This window comes from Octopus sinensis, linkage group LG25 (genome assembly GCF_006345805.1).
Source record: "Octopus sinensis linkage group LG25, ASM634580v1, whole genome shotgun sequence".
NCBI lineage: Eukaryota > Metazoa > Mollusca > Cephalopoda > Octopoda > Octopodidae > Octopus > Octopus sinensis.
In genome coordinates this window covers 3,582,871-3,599,619 of record NC_043021.1, presented here as the reverse complement: position 1 = coordinate 3,599,619, position 16,749 = coordinate 3,582,871, and the positions used below count along the sequence as shown (strand labels likewise).

General features: G+C 36.9%; 2 protein-coding genes across 5 annotated transcripts in view; one reads left to right on the top strand and one right to left on the bottom strand.

The window, feature by feature from the left end:
* LOC115224237 (serine-rich adhesin for platelets) overlaps nucleotides 1–1,476 on the top strand; it is a 126,946-nt gene extending 125,470 nt beyond the window's left edge. For both annotated transcript variants that reach the window (XM_029795027.2, XM_029795028.2), the window contains one exon: nucleotides 1–1,476. This exon is cut by the window's left edge and continues 224 nt beyond it. In XM_029795027.2, the coding sequence (XP_029650887.1) occupies nucleotides 1–1,377 (1,377 nt within the window). In that variant the 3' untranslated portion in view covers nucleotides 1,378–1,476.
* Nucleotides 1,477–5,101: 3,625 nt separating this feature from the next.
* Nucleotides 5,102–16,749, bottom strand: part of LOC115224199 (eukaryotic translation initiation factor 4 gamma 1) — a 78,110-nt gene continuing 66,462 nt past the window's right edge. For all 3 annotated transcript variants that reach the window (XM_036513414.1, XM_029794963.2, XM_036513413.1), the window contains 8 exons: nucleotides 16,049–16,418; nucleotides 14,841–15,013; nucleotides 13,329–13,533; nucleotides 11,340–11,435; nucleotides 10,318–10,440; nucleotides 8,564–8,642; nucleotides 7,704–7,838; nucleotides 5,102–7,574 (listed from right to left, as the gene is read on the bottom strand). In XM_036513414.1, coding sequence (XP_036369307.1) covers nucleotides 7,408–7,574; nucleotides 7,704–7,838; nucleotides 8,564–8,642; nucleotides 10,318–10,440; nucleotides 11,340–11,435; nucleotides 13,329–13,533; nucleotides 14,841–15,013; nucleotides 16,049–16,418 — 1,348 coding nt within the window. In that variant the 3' untranslated portion in view covers nucleotides 5,102–7,407. The remainder of the gene's footprint in view (nucleotides 7,575–7,703; nucleotides 7,839–8,563; nucleotides 8,643–10,317; nucleotides 10,441–11,339; nucleotides 11,436–13,328; nucleotides 13,534–14,840; nucleotides 15,014–16,048; nucleotides 16,419–16,749) is intronic.

Below are 16,749 nucleotides of genomic sequence, written 5' to 3'. Positions count from 1 at the left end.
GCCACCTCCTCAACTCCATCTGTCTCTGTAGCCCATTTGCAGTCCTTTTCTGGCAATAAAACTAAAGTGGAATCAGAGGAAGGCAAACCACCTTTATCTAAGCAGCATAAAGTATCTCCAAAAATTCTGATGAACAGAGAATCGCAAGAACTTCCAAAGAAATCGCTAACAACTGCCGAAAGTGTCGAAACAGCATTACCTCATTCAACAAAGACCCCTTCACTTTTCACCGAATCCTTATATAAATTTAGCAAAGAAACTGACGAGCATCAGCCCAAACCCTCTCAAAATGATGCGTCTACTCTTACGAGACAAGCTAGTTTTCCGTCCAGCAATTTGGATAGCACACCTCTCCCCCAAACTTTGTCTGTCAAAACGCTAGCGACCGAACCAGAGCAACAGCAAGCGAGTAGCAATGTTGCAGCATCTGCAAGAGAAGCTCAGCTGCCTGAAAACATCTGTACTTCAACATTAGATATTAATTTAACCATTCCGGAACGAACTGCTGAACTTGAAAAAAACCAGTTTTTAAAAACTAAAAGTTTGGACGAGTCCACTTTATACGACGTCACAGCAGACGGCTCAGGTAAAGGGAAAAAGATCGTTCGTCATCTGATTGGGAAGTTTGATTCCAACTTAATCAGTGAACCTGGTAGCACTGCTATACAGCCTAAATCAGAAACAGATAAGGCCACAGTGGAGCCTATTGAGCCAGTAACAACAACAACAGCAATGGGTTCAGCTGGCAGAGGAGGAAGTCCGTTCCAATCATCTCAATGTGAAAGTGAATCCACTGTAAAATGTAACTCTTCAACACAGCCTGTAGGTCTTCCGCTGCCTCATAGTGCTACCGTTAGCACAAGGAACCAATTGCTTACTTCTTCTACTTCATCTTCTTCTGCTGCACCAACTGCCATTTCAGATCTATCTGCAGCTTCTGGAAAAAACTTGCCAATTGCCAATGTGCTGAGTGGTGCTAAGCCTGTTGACGCCAGCACCAGCAGCATCTGTGGCAGTCAACCGCATCTGGGGGTTCCTTCATCTTCATCAACACACATCGCTCCCTCTACATCACCACTGCAAACAAACATCACAACCACCACCACCACCACCACAGCAGCAGCAGCGGCAGCAACAACAACAGCAATATCATCACCTACATCCACTGTAACTTCCTCTCCCTCCGTCTCTTGTACATTTTCTTTGTCCTCCACCTCCTCTTCTTCCACTTCTGCTGGATTGAGAGTCCCCACGTTGAGTCAGAGTGCCTTACAGGAAGGTCGTAAAGTCCGTAAGCTGCAAGGCAAGACACATCCATTATCTAAACTTGAAAGTCGTCAATATTCCCAAAATCCATCATTTTACAGCACCATGTAAAATGCGTCTGATGTAAAAGAGTTTTTGTATGAGGCTTTTGTCAATAAATAAATGTTGCTGTACATTATTGTCAGGGATGTCGGGCAGTTTTTAAAAGAATTTTTTAGCTTTTTTTAATGCATATATGTACATATTCACACACACACACATAGTACCATCATCATTGTTCGACAGTGGCCGAGACAATGGAATTTACCATGCTACGCCAGACTTCACGGTCCATCATAGCATTACGGAGGTCCTGTACACACACAGTACCATCATCATTGTTCGACAGTGGCCGAGACAATGGAATTTACCATGCTACGCCAGACTTCACGGTCCATCATAGCATTACAGAGGTCCTGTACACACACAGTACCATCATCATTGTTCGACAGTGGCCGAGACAATGGAATTTACCATGCTACGCCAGACTTCACGGTCCATCATAGCATTACAGAGGTCCTGTACACACACAGTACCATCATCATCAATTTTCTTCCTTTTTTCATTGCTGACCATGGGCTGAATGAATAAAATCTGACCTGGATCACAGTGACTCAAAAGTTACTACTTTCTAGTCATGTTGGCAATATCTCACTTATACATTCTATTTTTGCCATGGTTTCTACAGCTTGATGCTCTTTTTAGCACCATCTACTTTACAGAATGATTGTACTGGGTATGGAATATACTAGAGGTTGTCTTCTACTGGGTAAGACTAGAAGCATGTGGTCAGGGCATCGGGCTTATGGTCATAAGGTCATGAATTTGAATCTTGACGATGCATTGCTGTTCTTGATCAAGACACTTTGTTTCATGTTGCTCCAGCTGGCAAACAATGAGTTCTACCTGTAATTCTAAGGGCCAGCCTTGTCACATTGAATCTTCCTGAGAACTATGTTAAGGGTATGACAGCGAGCTGGCAGAAACGTTGGCACGCCAGGCAAAATGCTTAGCGGTATTTCGTCTGTCACTACGTTCTGAGTTCAAATTCTGCTGAGGTTGACTTTGCCTTTCATCCTTTCGGGGTCGATTAATTAAGTACCAGTTATGCACTGGAGTCGATATAATCAACTCAATCCATTTGTCCTCTCTGTGTTTAGCCCCTTGTGGGTAGTAAAGAAACAGGTATGTGTGTCTGTGGAGTGCTCAGCCACTTACGTGTTAATTTTGCATGCAGGCTGTTTTGTTGATCAGATCAACTGGGACTGTTGCTGTCCTAGCCGATGGGGTTCCAGCAGAACCCCCTACTACAAAATATGATTAGGTATGGAAATGACTTCAACGGGGCCAATGTTTTCATCTGTGAAAAATGCAGTGCGAATAAGTTACCATAAAACGGCCAAAGGCTTTTGCATGGTACTGTATACACTCACTCACACACACAGACGTAAAAGGAGACTAATCTTCAGATAAATTGTGGTAAAGAAAATGTCACATTCATTATACACAGCAGCAAAAGATTAAATCAGTCAGACAACCTAGTTTCTCTCTTGCAACAGTCACCGAGATGCTGCAATAATGAAGTTTTACTGCTGCTCCTCACACCCAACAACACATCCAGTTTCTGTGGCAATTCATTCATTGAAAACCCAAAAAGGGGTAAAAAAAAAAAAAAGTTTTAGTTACTGGACCCTAAATACTTTGACATAGATATCATTGTTAAAACAACTAATTGAAAATTTGCAGATAAATCCTGTGGGCAGAGCTTTGGAATGGGGTCACCACTGCCTTTTCTAAGCCCTTAACCCAGGAGCATTCGGGTTTCTTTGTGAAATGCATTGCTTATTTTATTCTTTTACGTGTTTCAGTCAGTCGAGTGCAGCCATGCTGGAGCACTGCCTTAATGATTTTTAGTCAAACAAATTGACCCCCCGGACTTACTTTTTAAGCCTAGTACTTATTCTATCAGTTCTCTTTTGCTGAACCACTAAGTTACAGGGACCTAAATACACCAACACTGGTTGTCAAGCAGTGATGGGGGGAAAAGATAGATATATACAACGGGCTTCTTTCAGTTTCCATCTACCGAATGCACTCACAAGGCCTAGGCTATAGAAGACACTTGCCCAAGGTTCCATGTAGTGGGACTGAACCCAGAACCATGTGGGAAGCAAGCTTCTTACCACACAGCCATGCCGCATTGCTTTGAATTAACCATGTATTATCTTGTAGCTTCAAGATGTCAATGGGGTGTTTGTATATTTCTAGAATGACATTGTAGGGTAGGTATGAGAGGTTTAGATCTGGTCAATGTTTGGGCAGGATATGGCCAGTTTAAATACTAAACGGTTATGAACTTTGCTTGTTGCTTTTTACAGTGACGAGTTTCAAACATATCTATTTGTTGCCTAGGTAGACTTGGCCAACAACAGGTGAAAAGAAACTACTACTATATGAAAGCAGGTATACTAATTGTAAGTAATTTACGAGAGGAGTTGATAGAGATATCACAAGGTATCCTACCTCCAAAAGATTTGTAATTAAATACGTTTAGTCAGTAATCCACACAAAGTGTTGAAAGTCATTGGAAGAAAAACAATTAAGGATTGTATGATTTTAATAAGGATGTACTGTTCCTTCTCTTCCGACTAATATTCTACAGAAAACCAAACAGGACTGATAGAAATTTTTCAAAACTTTGGTCATTTTTATTTTTATTTTTCAATTAAAAATACAAAAATTATTTATATTAAAGTATTTAGAAATTTAAAATAAGTGAAGAAAAAAAAAAATAGGGAGAGGAGGAAGGGCTAAAATAATTATAATTCAAACCATTGGACTCTTCTTTCTTTCTTTCTTCATCTCCAAGTTACAAAGCAACATGTTAGCTTGAAACTTGAAATTATTCAAAGACAAAAGGGACAGAAAGTAAAAATACAAAATTTAGAGGAGGCAAAGTGTGTTAAGAGTTGAATTAAAAGTGAATGCAAAACACAAGGAAAGGGAAAGAAATATTTTGCAAGCAACAATTTGACTAGCTGTAGAAAAACACTTATTTTCAAACACTGTACAGTAAGTAAGACTGGGACAATTTTTTTTTGAAAGGGCAATTTCAGTGCGTTAAGAGAAATGTGTAATTACAAAAAAAATATAAATATATATATATAAACTAAAAAAAAAAAAATTTTTTTAATTAAATATTTCCTTTTATTTTTTTTACTAGTCTACATTCTATTGCCTCCTCTTCTAAATAATATTTTCTGTTGCTTGCTTTCCACGCCTCAAATTTTATTTCAGATTATGTACACTGAGCTTGCATGTATGCGCACACACACACACTCACAGAGATATGTGCATATGCATGTGTGTACGTATTCATGTGTGGACAACACAACAGAGGTGTGACCATTAACTGAGAAGTATATCAGCAATATACACTGTAAAGTAATTGAATCTTTTATATACATACCAACATGCACAAACACGTGTGCATACATACATTCATATATATATACATACATATATGTGTGTATATAAAACTGAAAAATAAAATTTAAACACTAAAGGATACAAGAATAGGAATTTCATGCACAATAGCTTTTGGTTTAAAAATTCCGTTTTAAAGCCATATTAACAAGAAGGGGGGTGGGGGAATAAAGAATTAAGTCATGTGGAGTGAGGGAGGGGGAACACTCCAGAGAAAGACTTGTTGGGGTTAGTGTAATCTGATTGTTTGTTGACCGAAGTAAATTCTAATGATTGTATGTACGTATTGACAAGATAAATCCATCTCTTGTAAGTGGTGTTCCAGCACACCCCACAATCACAATGTCTTTTTTTTTTGTTTTCTTTTCAGTTTTTTTTTTTTTTGTTTTTTTTTTTTTTGTTTTTTGAAGGGGTTGAAAAAACACTAAGTCTAGGAACTGGTTTAAACAAATATATAAAAAATAAAAAAAAACAAAATTAAACCAGTCACCAGCAAGGGGAAGAAATAGTTTTCTTTTATAAAGTGTATGTATGTTATATGTGTGTGTGTGTAAATACATAGAGTTCATCATTGAAAGTGCTTTAGCAAAATAAGTTAGATATACAGGGGGGCGGGGTTATTTATTGGAAAAAAAAAAAAAAGCTCTTGTGAAGTAGCCAAAATGTGGAATTTTTTTTAAAGTGTAAATTGTGTTTGAACAACCAGATGTCTGCTGGCACAATCAATAATTTAAAACATTGGTCTATTTTTCAAACTTCCTATCAACAATTGAATAATTCCCACTAATTTAAACAAAAAACAAAAGGGAAAAAAAAAACATCGTTTTTGTTGTTTTTTTCTTTTCTTCCACTCTTCTAAAATTCAACTGTGTGCTTTTTAAAAATGTTTTAAGAATTGCCATTTAAAAATATAGCGATACATTTAATATCTAAATTTTACAATATAAAATGTGCTCTGTCCACCAGAGGGGTGTTGTACTTTTAAACCTCCAAGTAGCTTTTACATTGCAAGAGAACATGTTGGAGGATGGGGAGAGGGGGTGGGGGAAGCTATGGTATCCGATTTCAACACTAGAAAATAGTTTGAGAAAATACAAACAATAAAAATGTCAAACACTGTACAGTGAGTCAATTTATCACATTAAATATCTATTGGTGGGTTCGTGAACACATGCATATAATATATATATATATATATATATATATATATAATATATATATATATACATATATATATATATAGATATATATATAATACAGTGGTTGCCATGTTTGCACACCGTAACACAAAACACATCACAAATATGAACATGCATTTGTTTTATTTTTCAATATTCTTTTGTCCCTTAACTTTCCAAATATTGGAAGAAAAGCCAAGTTTTAATTAATTTGACTATATATATATATATATTTTTTTTTTAAAAAAAAAACTTTTGTTTTGTGTCCATCAGAAATAGCATGTGCAAATGTAATTTAGCACCAATAGATGCAGGAAGGTGCACATTTCAGATTCTTGAGAGAAAATACTAAAAATTGTTATTCATTTACAGTCCTCGAAAAAAAAAAATTTTTTTTTTTTTTCAAATTGCATTTAATCTGAATTAATACAATCATTACTTCACAATCATTACTTTTTCTCAGTTTCAACTTAATTACTTTTACAATACAAGAAAGAAACAAATTAATTCCAATATGTGTGTGTGTGTGTGCATGTGTATGTGTTAAATCAACTTTTGTTTTCAGGAATAAAAATTAGAGACCACATTTAACTTGGGTTTAAATAATTTTTAAAAGGTGAAGAAATTTTGTAAATCCATGGCATACAAACTTTGATAATTTGCTTCAAAATTCAGATAGAATATCATTAGAGAAATCTATTTCATACACACACAAATACATATATATACACACAAACACATGTGTGAGGGTGTGTGTATGTATGTATGTATGTATGTATGTATATATATATATACACATATATAAAATGTGTGTGTATGCATCTGCAATGAAAGACTCCAATATATGACATACTAAATTTCTGTTTCCATTTTTATATTTTGAAACTTTAGAAAACTGTTTTAATTGTCATAAAAAAAGGTAAATAAGAAAAATTCCATTAAAATTGGAGCAAATCTGATATTTCACGTGTATGCTTACATGTTTAAAAACAACACACAAACACACACATATACACAACACACAAACACACACATGCACAGATACACTTGATGTGAAACAAGAGTCAAACACATTTCCCTTTTTTTCTTTTTCATTTTAATCCTTATTCTGTGACTGTTCTAAAACGGAAGGGTAATATAGGCTTGTAGTGATGCAATACAGCACAAATATTGAAGAAAAAACCCCAAAAAAACCCTATTCCTGGAGAGTATAGCAGTAATAGCAGTATTAACAGTATCATCAGCAACTGGTGACAAAACAGGAACTGATCTGCTTGAAGAAATCAAAGAGGTATCAAGGTATGTGATCCAGTTTCAGCCTTATTCACTTAAGAAAAAGGCATAAGACTTTCCCTTTTTGTGTGTGTGTGCTGTTTTTCTTTGTTTATTTGTTTTCTGTTTGTTTTTTTTCTTTCTTTCTTTCTTTCTTTCATTTTTTTCAATCATCATCCTCTTCAGCTTCATGCAACCAGGTGAGGAACGCTGCAACCTGTTTCAAAGCAACACCTTTGCCAGGTGAATCTTCGCTTTTCTCCCACTGGAAGTAGGCATCCTCCGCTATTACATCTTCGTCATACAAGGTTTCAAACATCATTCTCAAAACACCTGTATTTGGAAAAAAATATTCAAGGAGAGAAAGAGAGATTAACAAAAAATATCAACAGAATGTGAATAAATGGGCATTAGATTTGATAAGAGTAGTCTGAATAGGAGAGGGTCGAACATGAAACTTACTAGGTGGATGCACCAACTTGACGTCCAGAGCTTGCAATGAATAGAGGGCCTGTAACTGCAGGTTAGGCTTTTGGCCAAGATATTTCAGCAAGACTTCACATCTTGTTTTTATTTTACTCTTCGAAACTTTACTCTCTGAAAAATTGAAGAAAGATGAAAAAAATTTTTTTTATTATTTTGCTAGTTAATAAGGAGCAAGTAGAGTAAGGTGTTAAGACTCAGACCCTAATGTCAAGGTTTCTTTCTACAGCTGGATGCCCTTCGTAATGTCAACCACAGTGTGTATTGGTTGTTTTCTCCAGCCCTACAATGTCATTCTAAAACTTTAAAAAATCACATCACTGCAATCGCTAAACTACAAGATAATGCAGGATTAATTCAAACCATTTTAAATAAACAAACATCACATTTGACAGAATAATCTGAACACTAAAGGGTTAATGCCCACTTTTCCATTCTTGTATGGTGAGATGGAATTTTTGAGAGGCAGATTTTCTACAGCTTGACGCTATGCCAACTGATAATCTCACCTGTTTCCAAGCAAGATAATATTTACTTATACCTGGACATGTTTCTCATGAAAGACTGAAAACGAAAAACCTCACCTGCGTTATGATGACATTCATTGATAACCATTACATGATGTCTCGGCAAGCATATGACACAAACACAACACTTTTTCAGTCGTCCAACTATTGAACCCACTCACGAGGCTTTGGTTGGCCCAGGGGCTATAATAGAAGACACTTGCCTGAAGTGCTGAGCCCAAGACCACATGGCTGGAGAGCAAAGTTCTTAACCTCACAGCCATACGTATGCTAAACAAATATTTCAGAAAATGGACAGTAGTGTTTTCTTACCGACAATTGCACTTGAGCAAATTTCAGTCATAAGAATCCTGATGAATTCCTCCGTCTCTATAAGAGGTTGCTGAAGTTCCTAGATACAAAATAAAATACTAATCAGAGCTTCAAACAACAACAGAATTTAAATACAGTTGCATAAACCAGGCGTTCTCAACCCTTTTTTATTTACAGACATTTTTGAAATATTATTTTCTTCTGGTGGACAACCCCCCCCCCCCCGCCCTAACCATTCACTATTTAAAAACAAGTTTTATAGAAACTTTCAAACTTCTTATTTTGCTTGTCACACATTAACTTGTGTATGCTGAACTATGTAATACGTTACACCAGTGGTTTTCAACCAGGGTTCCGCCAGTACAGTCCAGGGGTTCCCGCAAGAAGTTACAGAACTGCTAAAATCGACAGTAATTTTTAATTCTCCTGTGCAGATATATGTGTGCATAAGACTATTAAATTATTGCACATGGGGTTCCTCGAAACCAGTGGAATGTTTCCTTGGGGTTCCGCTCCAGCAAAAAGTTTGAAAAGCACTGCGTTAGAGAAAGAAATCTGCAATACATACCAATGGCATCCCATTGGTTACAACGACAAGGGTTCCAGCTGATCTAATCAATGGAACAGCTTGCTCATGAAATTAACATGCAAGTGGCTGAGCACTCCACAGACATGAGTACCTTTAACGTGGCTCTCAGGGATATTCAACATGACACAGTGTGACAAGGCTGGCCCTTTGAAATACAGGTACAACTCATTTTTGACAGCTCAGTGGACTGGAGCAATGTGAAATAAAGTGTCTTGCTGAAGGACGCAATGCATTGCCGGGAATTGAACTTGCAACCTTTTGATTGTGAGCTGAATACCCTAACCACTAAGCCACGTGCCTTCACTATACACACCAATGCATACATCTAAAGCAAGTTTTTTTTAGGAGCACTTAAAATACTATTGTGGATCTCCAATTCATTATTTTGTTGTAGAGACCCTCAAAAATCTTACATGGACCCTCAGGGGGCCATATGGGCCCGGGTTGAGGACCACATTAAGTACTAAAATAAATAAACTATCAAATTCTAGAGTTTAAATAAACAGGACTAGCTTTCATTAATCTACACTACAACGTTACCACAGTTTGGTATTGTTACAAGAAATATTTGTGGTTATTTTTATTTTTACTTACCATAAAAGCTACACTCCAAGGGGACTTTTAAGTTAGCTCTTGCAGAGGGATAATTGGGCCTGCAGCCCCAAACTAAAGAGTGCTAAATAGCATGACTATATGCCCCGGTGGTGTTTGATCAGCAGTTAAGGATGGATGAGGATTAATTCTGTAATGCCATCATTCTATTGTTCCAGTCCCAATTTGAATTCCAACCGTTTGGCCAATTTATCCCAAAGTTCTTATCTCAACATAAAATTAATGAAGTGAATGTCATTTATCTCCCCTTGATCTCTGACGTCATCTGACAAATACCAACCAAGATGGCGTGAATCTGCCAAATTTTACCTGCTAAAAATGGCAACCCAAATGCTTTTAAATTAGATCCCAATGCTGGATGTTCAAGGATCAAATGAAGGGCAGATTTTCAATCCCAGGATCATCCTGGTTCCAAAAAGGTATAATATGTCTATGCAGAGCAAATGTAGACTAAGATACAAGGGATTCCAGACAGACAGACAGAATTTTGCATTTATTATCATTAGGGAGTGAAATTATTTTATCAGCATAAAATATCTGCAAAAACACTTACCTCAATAAGATCAAAAATAGGTTTGTTATTTAAATTGCAGGTTTCAAGCAAATTATGTAACTTGTTCTCAAAATCATTTAACAAACAGTCAGGATTATCTTTGTCAAACATGAATTCCAATTTCTAAAAAGAAAAAAAAAAAGAAAACAAAAATTACAACATATCAGTACTGGGGTTGATTTGTTTGACTAAAATCCCTTCAAGGCAGGTTACCCAAGGTCTGGAAGGGACTTTGCACCAGCCGCAGATTTGGTCTGTGGCACTCAGTAAGCTGTCCCACAGGAATTCCCAGTTGCCCTCTATGTCACAAGTTTGTAGCTCCTCCTCCTCCTCATTAAATTTCTCAGTTAGGATGTCCCTAAATCTGACCATATGAAGGGTCTTTAAACTTCCAAATCTTTCATTTCTAGATTGATCTGCTTCTCGGCATCCTTCTGGCCTGGAATCTAAAGTCACTAATGACTAGTCTGTGCTGGGGGTGGGGTACATTCTTCCCCAGGGAGGGTCTTTGTATTTAAGAGCCACCATGCATCCCACTGTCTGGTGAGAGTATAATCAAGCTGGTTAGCACAGCCCCTGACTGGTTGCTTATCAGGTGGCTGGCTGCTTTCCTGAAGTTGGTGTTGTTGACGTTTCTAGCTGAGAAGATATTTATTTTTTTACTGCCCACAAGGGGCTAAACACACAGGGGACAAACAAGGACAGACAAAGGGATTAAGTCGATTACATCAACTCCAGTGCGTAACTGGTACTTAATTTATCAACCCCGTGAGGATGAAAGGCAAAGTCGACTTCGACGGAATTTGAACTCGGAACGTAACAACAGACGAAATATGGCTACGCATTTCGCCCGGCGTGCTAACGGTTCTGCCAGTAACGATCTGAAGTATTTCCACTTCATCCCAGCCAAATCAAATATTAGTTATGTCTTATGGTCGAAACACTGAGATGATACACAGAAAGACAAAAGAAAACATTAGAAATAAATACACAACATTGCAGGAAAATCAGGTTTTACTTACATGGTCTGAAATAAACTTGGACATATCTTCAGCCTTGTAGAAATCAGAAAGTTTTAAATCAAATGATTTCCAGAGTTCTTGTACTTTTTGTTCACCCTAAACAGGAGGATACAAAATCATTATGTAACAAATAGTCAAATCTGAAAATATACGGCAACATAATTCTGCAAGTAACTGATACTGGTCGTTCAAGTTTGAACTCAAAATCTTGTTTCTAATTATTTTTCATGTATGCTCGTTATTAGTTGTTAGAATGCTGAGTCTCATATCTTTTACAGATCACAGGAGCTTGTGAATGATTCCAGAAAGGGTATGGCCTGGTCAGCCTGTAATGACATGCATAAGATCTGGTCATCAAATCTAAATAAAGACTTCAAACTTGAAATCTTCAAAGCCACAGTCGAACCAATTCTACTATATGGCTCAGAAACCTGGATGTTATCAAAGAAGCTTGAGAGGCGGTTGGATGGAACTTACACTTGTCTCCTTATGAGAGTTCAAAATCTCTCGTGGAAGTGCCATCCAACCAAAATGCAAATATATGGGAAACTACCACCTGTGTCATTTCTTGTGAAAGGTAGGAAAGTCCAGTTTGCTGGACATTGTTGTAGAGCTGAAAAGAAGTAATTTCTATTCTTCTCCTCTGGAAGCCATCTACTCGCTGTACCAGAGGGCGCACACTCTCCTACCCAGATGAAATCTCCAGGGATACAGGCATCCGGCAACAGGACCTCCGTAATGCTATGATGGACCGTGAAGTCTGGCGTAGCATGGTAAATTCCATTGTCTCGACCCCGGTCGAACAATGATGATGACTACACTATAGATGCAAGTGGATATACCTTGCAAATGAAACACTAATTATACAGTACAGATGTTACCTATGGTTCCTATTTTCATCCTAGAGATCTTCACCATCCACTACTATCAACCTTTTAATATTCAGATTTATTTATCTAATGTAATGCTTATTTATCCACATTAAAAAAAAAATTATCATGCAATATCTTGTAGCTTCAAGATTTTGAAGATGTGATTGTCTTTATTTTTTGGGAATAATATTGTAAGGAGAGGCTGGATATGGTTGGTTTGAACACAAAACAAGAACATTGAGGCTGGATGTACCCAGTAATCCAGCCCAGCAACTTTTGCCACACACAATCAAAATAAACTATGTCGATTTTTAAAATGTATTATTATTATTTTTATCTCAGGCCTCATCTATTTTCTTAAACGACTTGAACATTAGGTCGTTTGTACCCATGAACAATCAAATTATCATTTACTTGTAACCTAACCCTTTAAGCAGTCTGATTTTTCTATCAAATGTAATGCTTCTCTATTCACATTTTGAATTAATCATGCATCATATTGTAGTTTTCAGATTTCGATGGTTTGGTTGTTCATTTTTAGAACAACATTATAGGGTAGGTGTGAGAGCCTGGATCCAGTCAGTTCAAACACAAAACAGATTGAATATAAGGGATTAATGATACAAAAAAAATAAAAATACAAATTCCTAATGGTCAGATCTGGCCTTTCATACCAACTCTACAATACCATTGTAAAAAGTAAGTCACCCCACCAAAATCTCATAGCTACAGGATAATGCACGATTAATTCAAAGCAATGTAAATAAATAAGGATTCATTTTGAATTCTAAAGGGTTCAACAGGACTTAGACTTAAGAGCAAGCTAAGTACTTTGTTCATGGGTACAAACAAACAAGCAACTTCTGATCGAGTGCCTGGGCCCCATAACCTTATGGTTGTGCGTCTTTATAATGGAAACAACAGAAATGTAAAAGAATCAGCAAACTTCAACCGGTCATTCAGTAAAACAATAGATTAAACATGTTTATTACAACATGAGGGTCTGTAATGATCAACAGCTGGGCAATGGAACGAAACCGTGACAGGGATTCTGAGTTCAAACCACACACGTGCGTTCTCACTCACTCACACACACACAAATAAGGTTGATTGTTACCATTCGAGTGACGAGTTCTTTGAGTATTTCAGCAATGAAAACGCCTCCTTTATTTGTAGTTTTTAAGGGCTCGACAATCTCTTTTAAAATTGTCCAAGGTAGTCTTCCCTCGCCCAGCAAGGAAGAAATTAATTGAGCAAAATATGTCCATATTCTTGGTACATCAATCTCCAGATCTTCAGCATATTCCAAAACATTGTTCATGCTAAAATGATAAAAAAAAACCAAACACTGAACAACAGAGGAGCAGGCTTAACAACAACAAAACTAAAATATAAAAAAACCCATTTCAGTATACTGGCAAGAGAAATCAGAGATGGCAGTCCTAGAAGTAGTATATTAGATAATATTCATCATTCAAAACTTGATTTTTGAGATAGTAAGGACTGTCTGCTACGCTTCAAATTTTCTTTCCACTAGATACTTAGAAGCTTTACTATTTCCTGTGCACCCAAAGGCTTGGCTTACTTTTTCTAAAGCTGTAAAACCTTAATTGTCGTATGCACAAAGGAGGGATCAGTCAAGCTATTCTATCTAACACCAATGATTTTTTAAAAGTCAACATTGTCAACATCATAGTTTTAATGTCCACTTTGCCAAAGCTGCATGGGTCACATCGAATATGTTAAAGCAGATTTTCCAAGCCCCGATGTCCTTTCTGTTGCTGACCCTCACCTGTTTCCAAGCAAAGTAGTTTTCATCATGGTTGAACAGGTTTCCAGAAAAAATTTTAAACAAACACAACTGTTTGAAGAGTGACACTCATTAACAATTAATACACGAGGTCGGGACAAGGAGAGAGACACATACACACGACAGACATCTTTCAGTTTCTCTCTGTCAAATGTGCTCTCAAAGCTTTGGCCACCCACAGCTATAGTAGAAAACATTTGCCCATGTGGCTAGGAAACAAACTTGAACCACACAGTTGTACCAATGCCTATAGAAACATTCAATAATAGTGGTTATCTTATTTTTGATCCGATTTCATGTGACTGAGAACCACAATAACTACATCTCATGAAGTTACTAGAATATAAACAAAACATATGGAATTTTATTCTGTATAGAGCAAATGCTTTTAAATTAGATCCCAATGCTGGATGTTCAAGGATCAAATGAAGGGCAGATTTTCAATCCCAGGATCATAATGATCCCCAAAAGGTATAATATGTCTATGCAGAGCAAATGTAGACTAAGATACAGGGATCCCAGATGGACGGACAGACAGAATTGTGCATTTATTATCATTAGGGAGTGAAATTATTTTATCAGCATAAATATCTGCAAAAACACTTACCTCAATAAGATCAAAAATAGGTTTGTTATTTAAATTGCAGGTTTGAAGCAAATTATGTAACTTATGTACCCTTAATCTGTCGACCAGAAGGGGGGACAGGTGGTGATGAGGTTATGCTTAGTCTGTTAGGACAGTTGGTGGAATGTACCTTATCTATACTTTAGCATCGGAATACAACAGATACAAAATAATAAAACTGAACAGCTACTTACCCATTTAAGAAATCAGATTTAGAAATTGTTTTATTATCCATGAGGTGATAGATTAGGGAGCCAGTGTGTGTTCGAGCCGGTTGTGTTAAATCAAGTACATGACTGATAGCAGATGATATGAACACTTGGAGATTACTTGAGGATTTCAATTTAGAGAGAGATACCACCACTTCCTGGAATGGAAAAAACCAAATAAATACAAGTCAATAGTGTCAATAAAACAAGTAAAGAAAAAAAAGAGCCAACACTCAATTCCTTAACCTTTTCACATTCAGAAAGCTTGTTTATTCAGTCACATTGTTTTCAACTAATTAATTATGCAATTGAAACTCCGACGTCTGGCAGCTGACTTGGCAGACACCCATAAAATTATCAACCATCTTACAAACAATAACTCTGAGCACCTCTTCAAACTCCACCCGTCTAACACCCGTGGACATGTTTACAAAGTCAGAAAACAGCACAGCTCCCATGACTTTCAGAAACATTTTTTCATGCTGAGAGTTGCTGAAGCATGGAACAGACTTCAGTTGTTAGTTGTCGGAGCACTGCATCCTTCAACACTTCCATGCTTTCTGAGATTCGCCAACACTACACCTGATTTTCTCCCCTTCATACACATGTAAGCATGTATCTGACTCATACACTGTTCGCTTTCCAGACATTTGTACATTACTGCATATGCTTTATACGCACTTTCTGACAAGTTGTGGTGCACCTGAGCACTGTACACAATCATTCATCATCATCATTATTATTATCATTATCATTATTGTCTCATTGCATTCACATTTCTTTGAGGCTCTGATGATTCATCATCATCAGCATCTAACATTTATTTTCTTTGCTGCCATTCACTGCACAATTTTGACTATATTTTATAGTTAATATATATGGTGAAAATTTATATTTTATTTTATCTAGTTTCAGCTCACGAGCTGTGGCCATGCTGGGGCACCGCCATTCAGTGTTGCTACATGATTTTACTTCACGAATGCTTTTTAGCAATTGACATTTGGTGCATGAGAGAGTTCGATGCAGCTGCCCTCATCTGCACCTCCCGCCGTGAAGTTGGTTCATCCGGGACACCCGACAGGAAGAGATCCAGTTTTATTTTAAAGACATCTGCATCCATGTAGCAAATTTCCACTCAATGTTTCTTAAATTACGTAGAACATGCACATAAAAGAAAGTGTATAACTACTTACCTCAAGATCTTTGTTATTTAAGTAACCATCAATAATAAACATGGTCTTCTTCTTCACCTCAGCTTCACTAATGGGTTTACTCTGTGCTGCTGCCAACTCTATTTTCTCATGCTTTGTGGGGTAGTCTGAAGTAGAATTGCTGGTATCATAATTTAATGGTTTATTCTCTTGAAACATGCCATTTTCACAACTTGCCATTTTCGAATCCCGAGAGTTCTCTCTCGAATGAAGTACAGACTGCCGATTCTGACTGCTTTCTCGACTGCCAATTGGAGTGTGCATACTGCGATTTCTGCTATTTTCTCGACTGCGGATTTTCCGAGACCGACTGTCCTCACGAGTCTGACCTCTTAAAGGAGTGAGATTATCACTATAAATATATAACAATGTTTCATTTTTATTTTCTGTAATTGTATTATATATATACATATATACATAAGTAGCTGTCATCATAAACATTTATTTTTCCATGCAATATGCTAGCATAGGTTGGACACTGCATCCCCAACTCTGATAAACCATTCCCAAGCACTTTCAAACTATCACACAAGTCTTCATCTTACTAAAAGTTATTTTGTTACAAATCAATAACAGAAGTAAGCTTTGATGGAGAACAGCACAGACTTAAAATGCCTCTAAGCATTTGATATCTTTTTCATAATGGAACCACACTGGTGTTAATCTCTCTCTTTTTTTTTTTT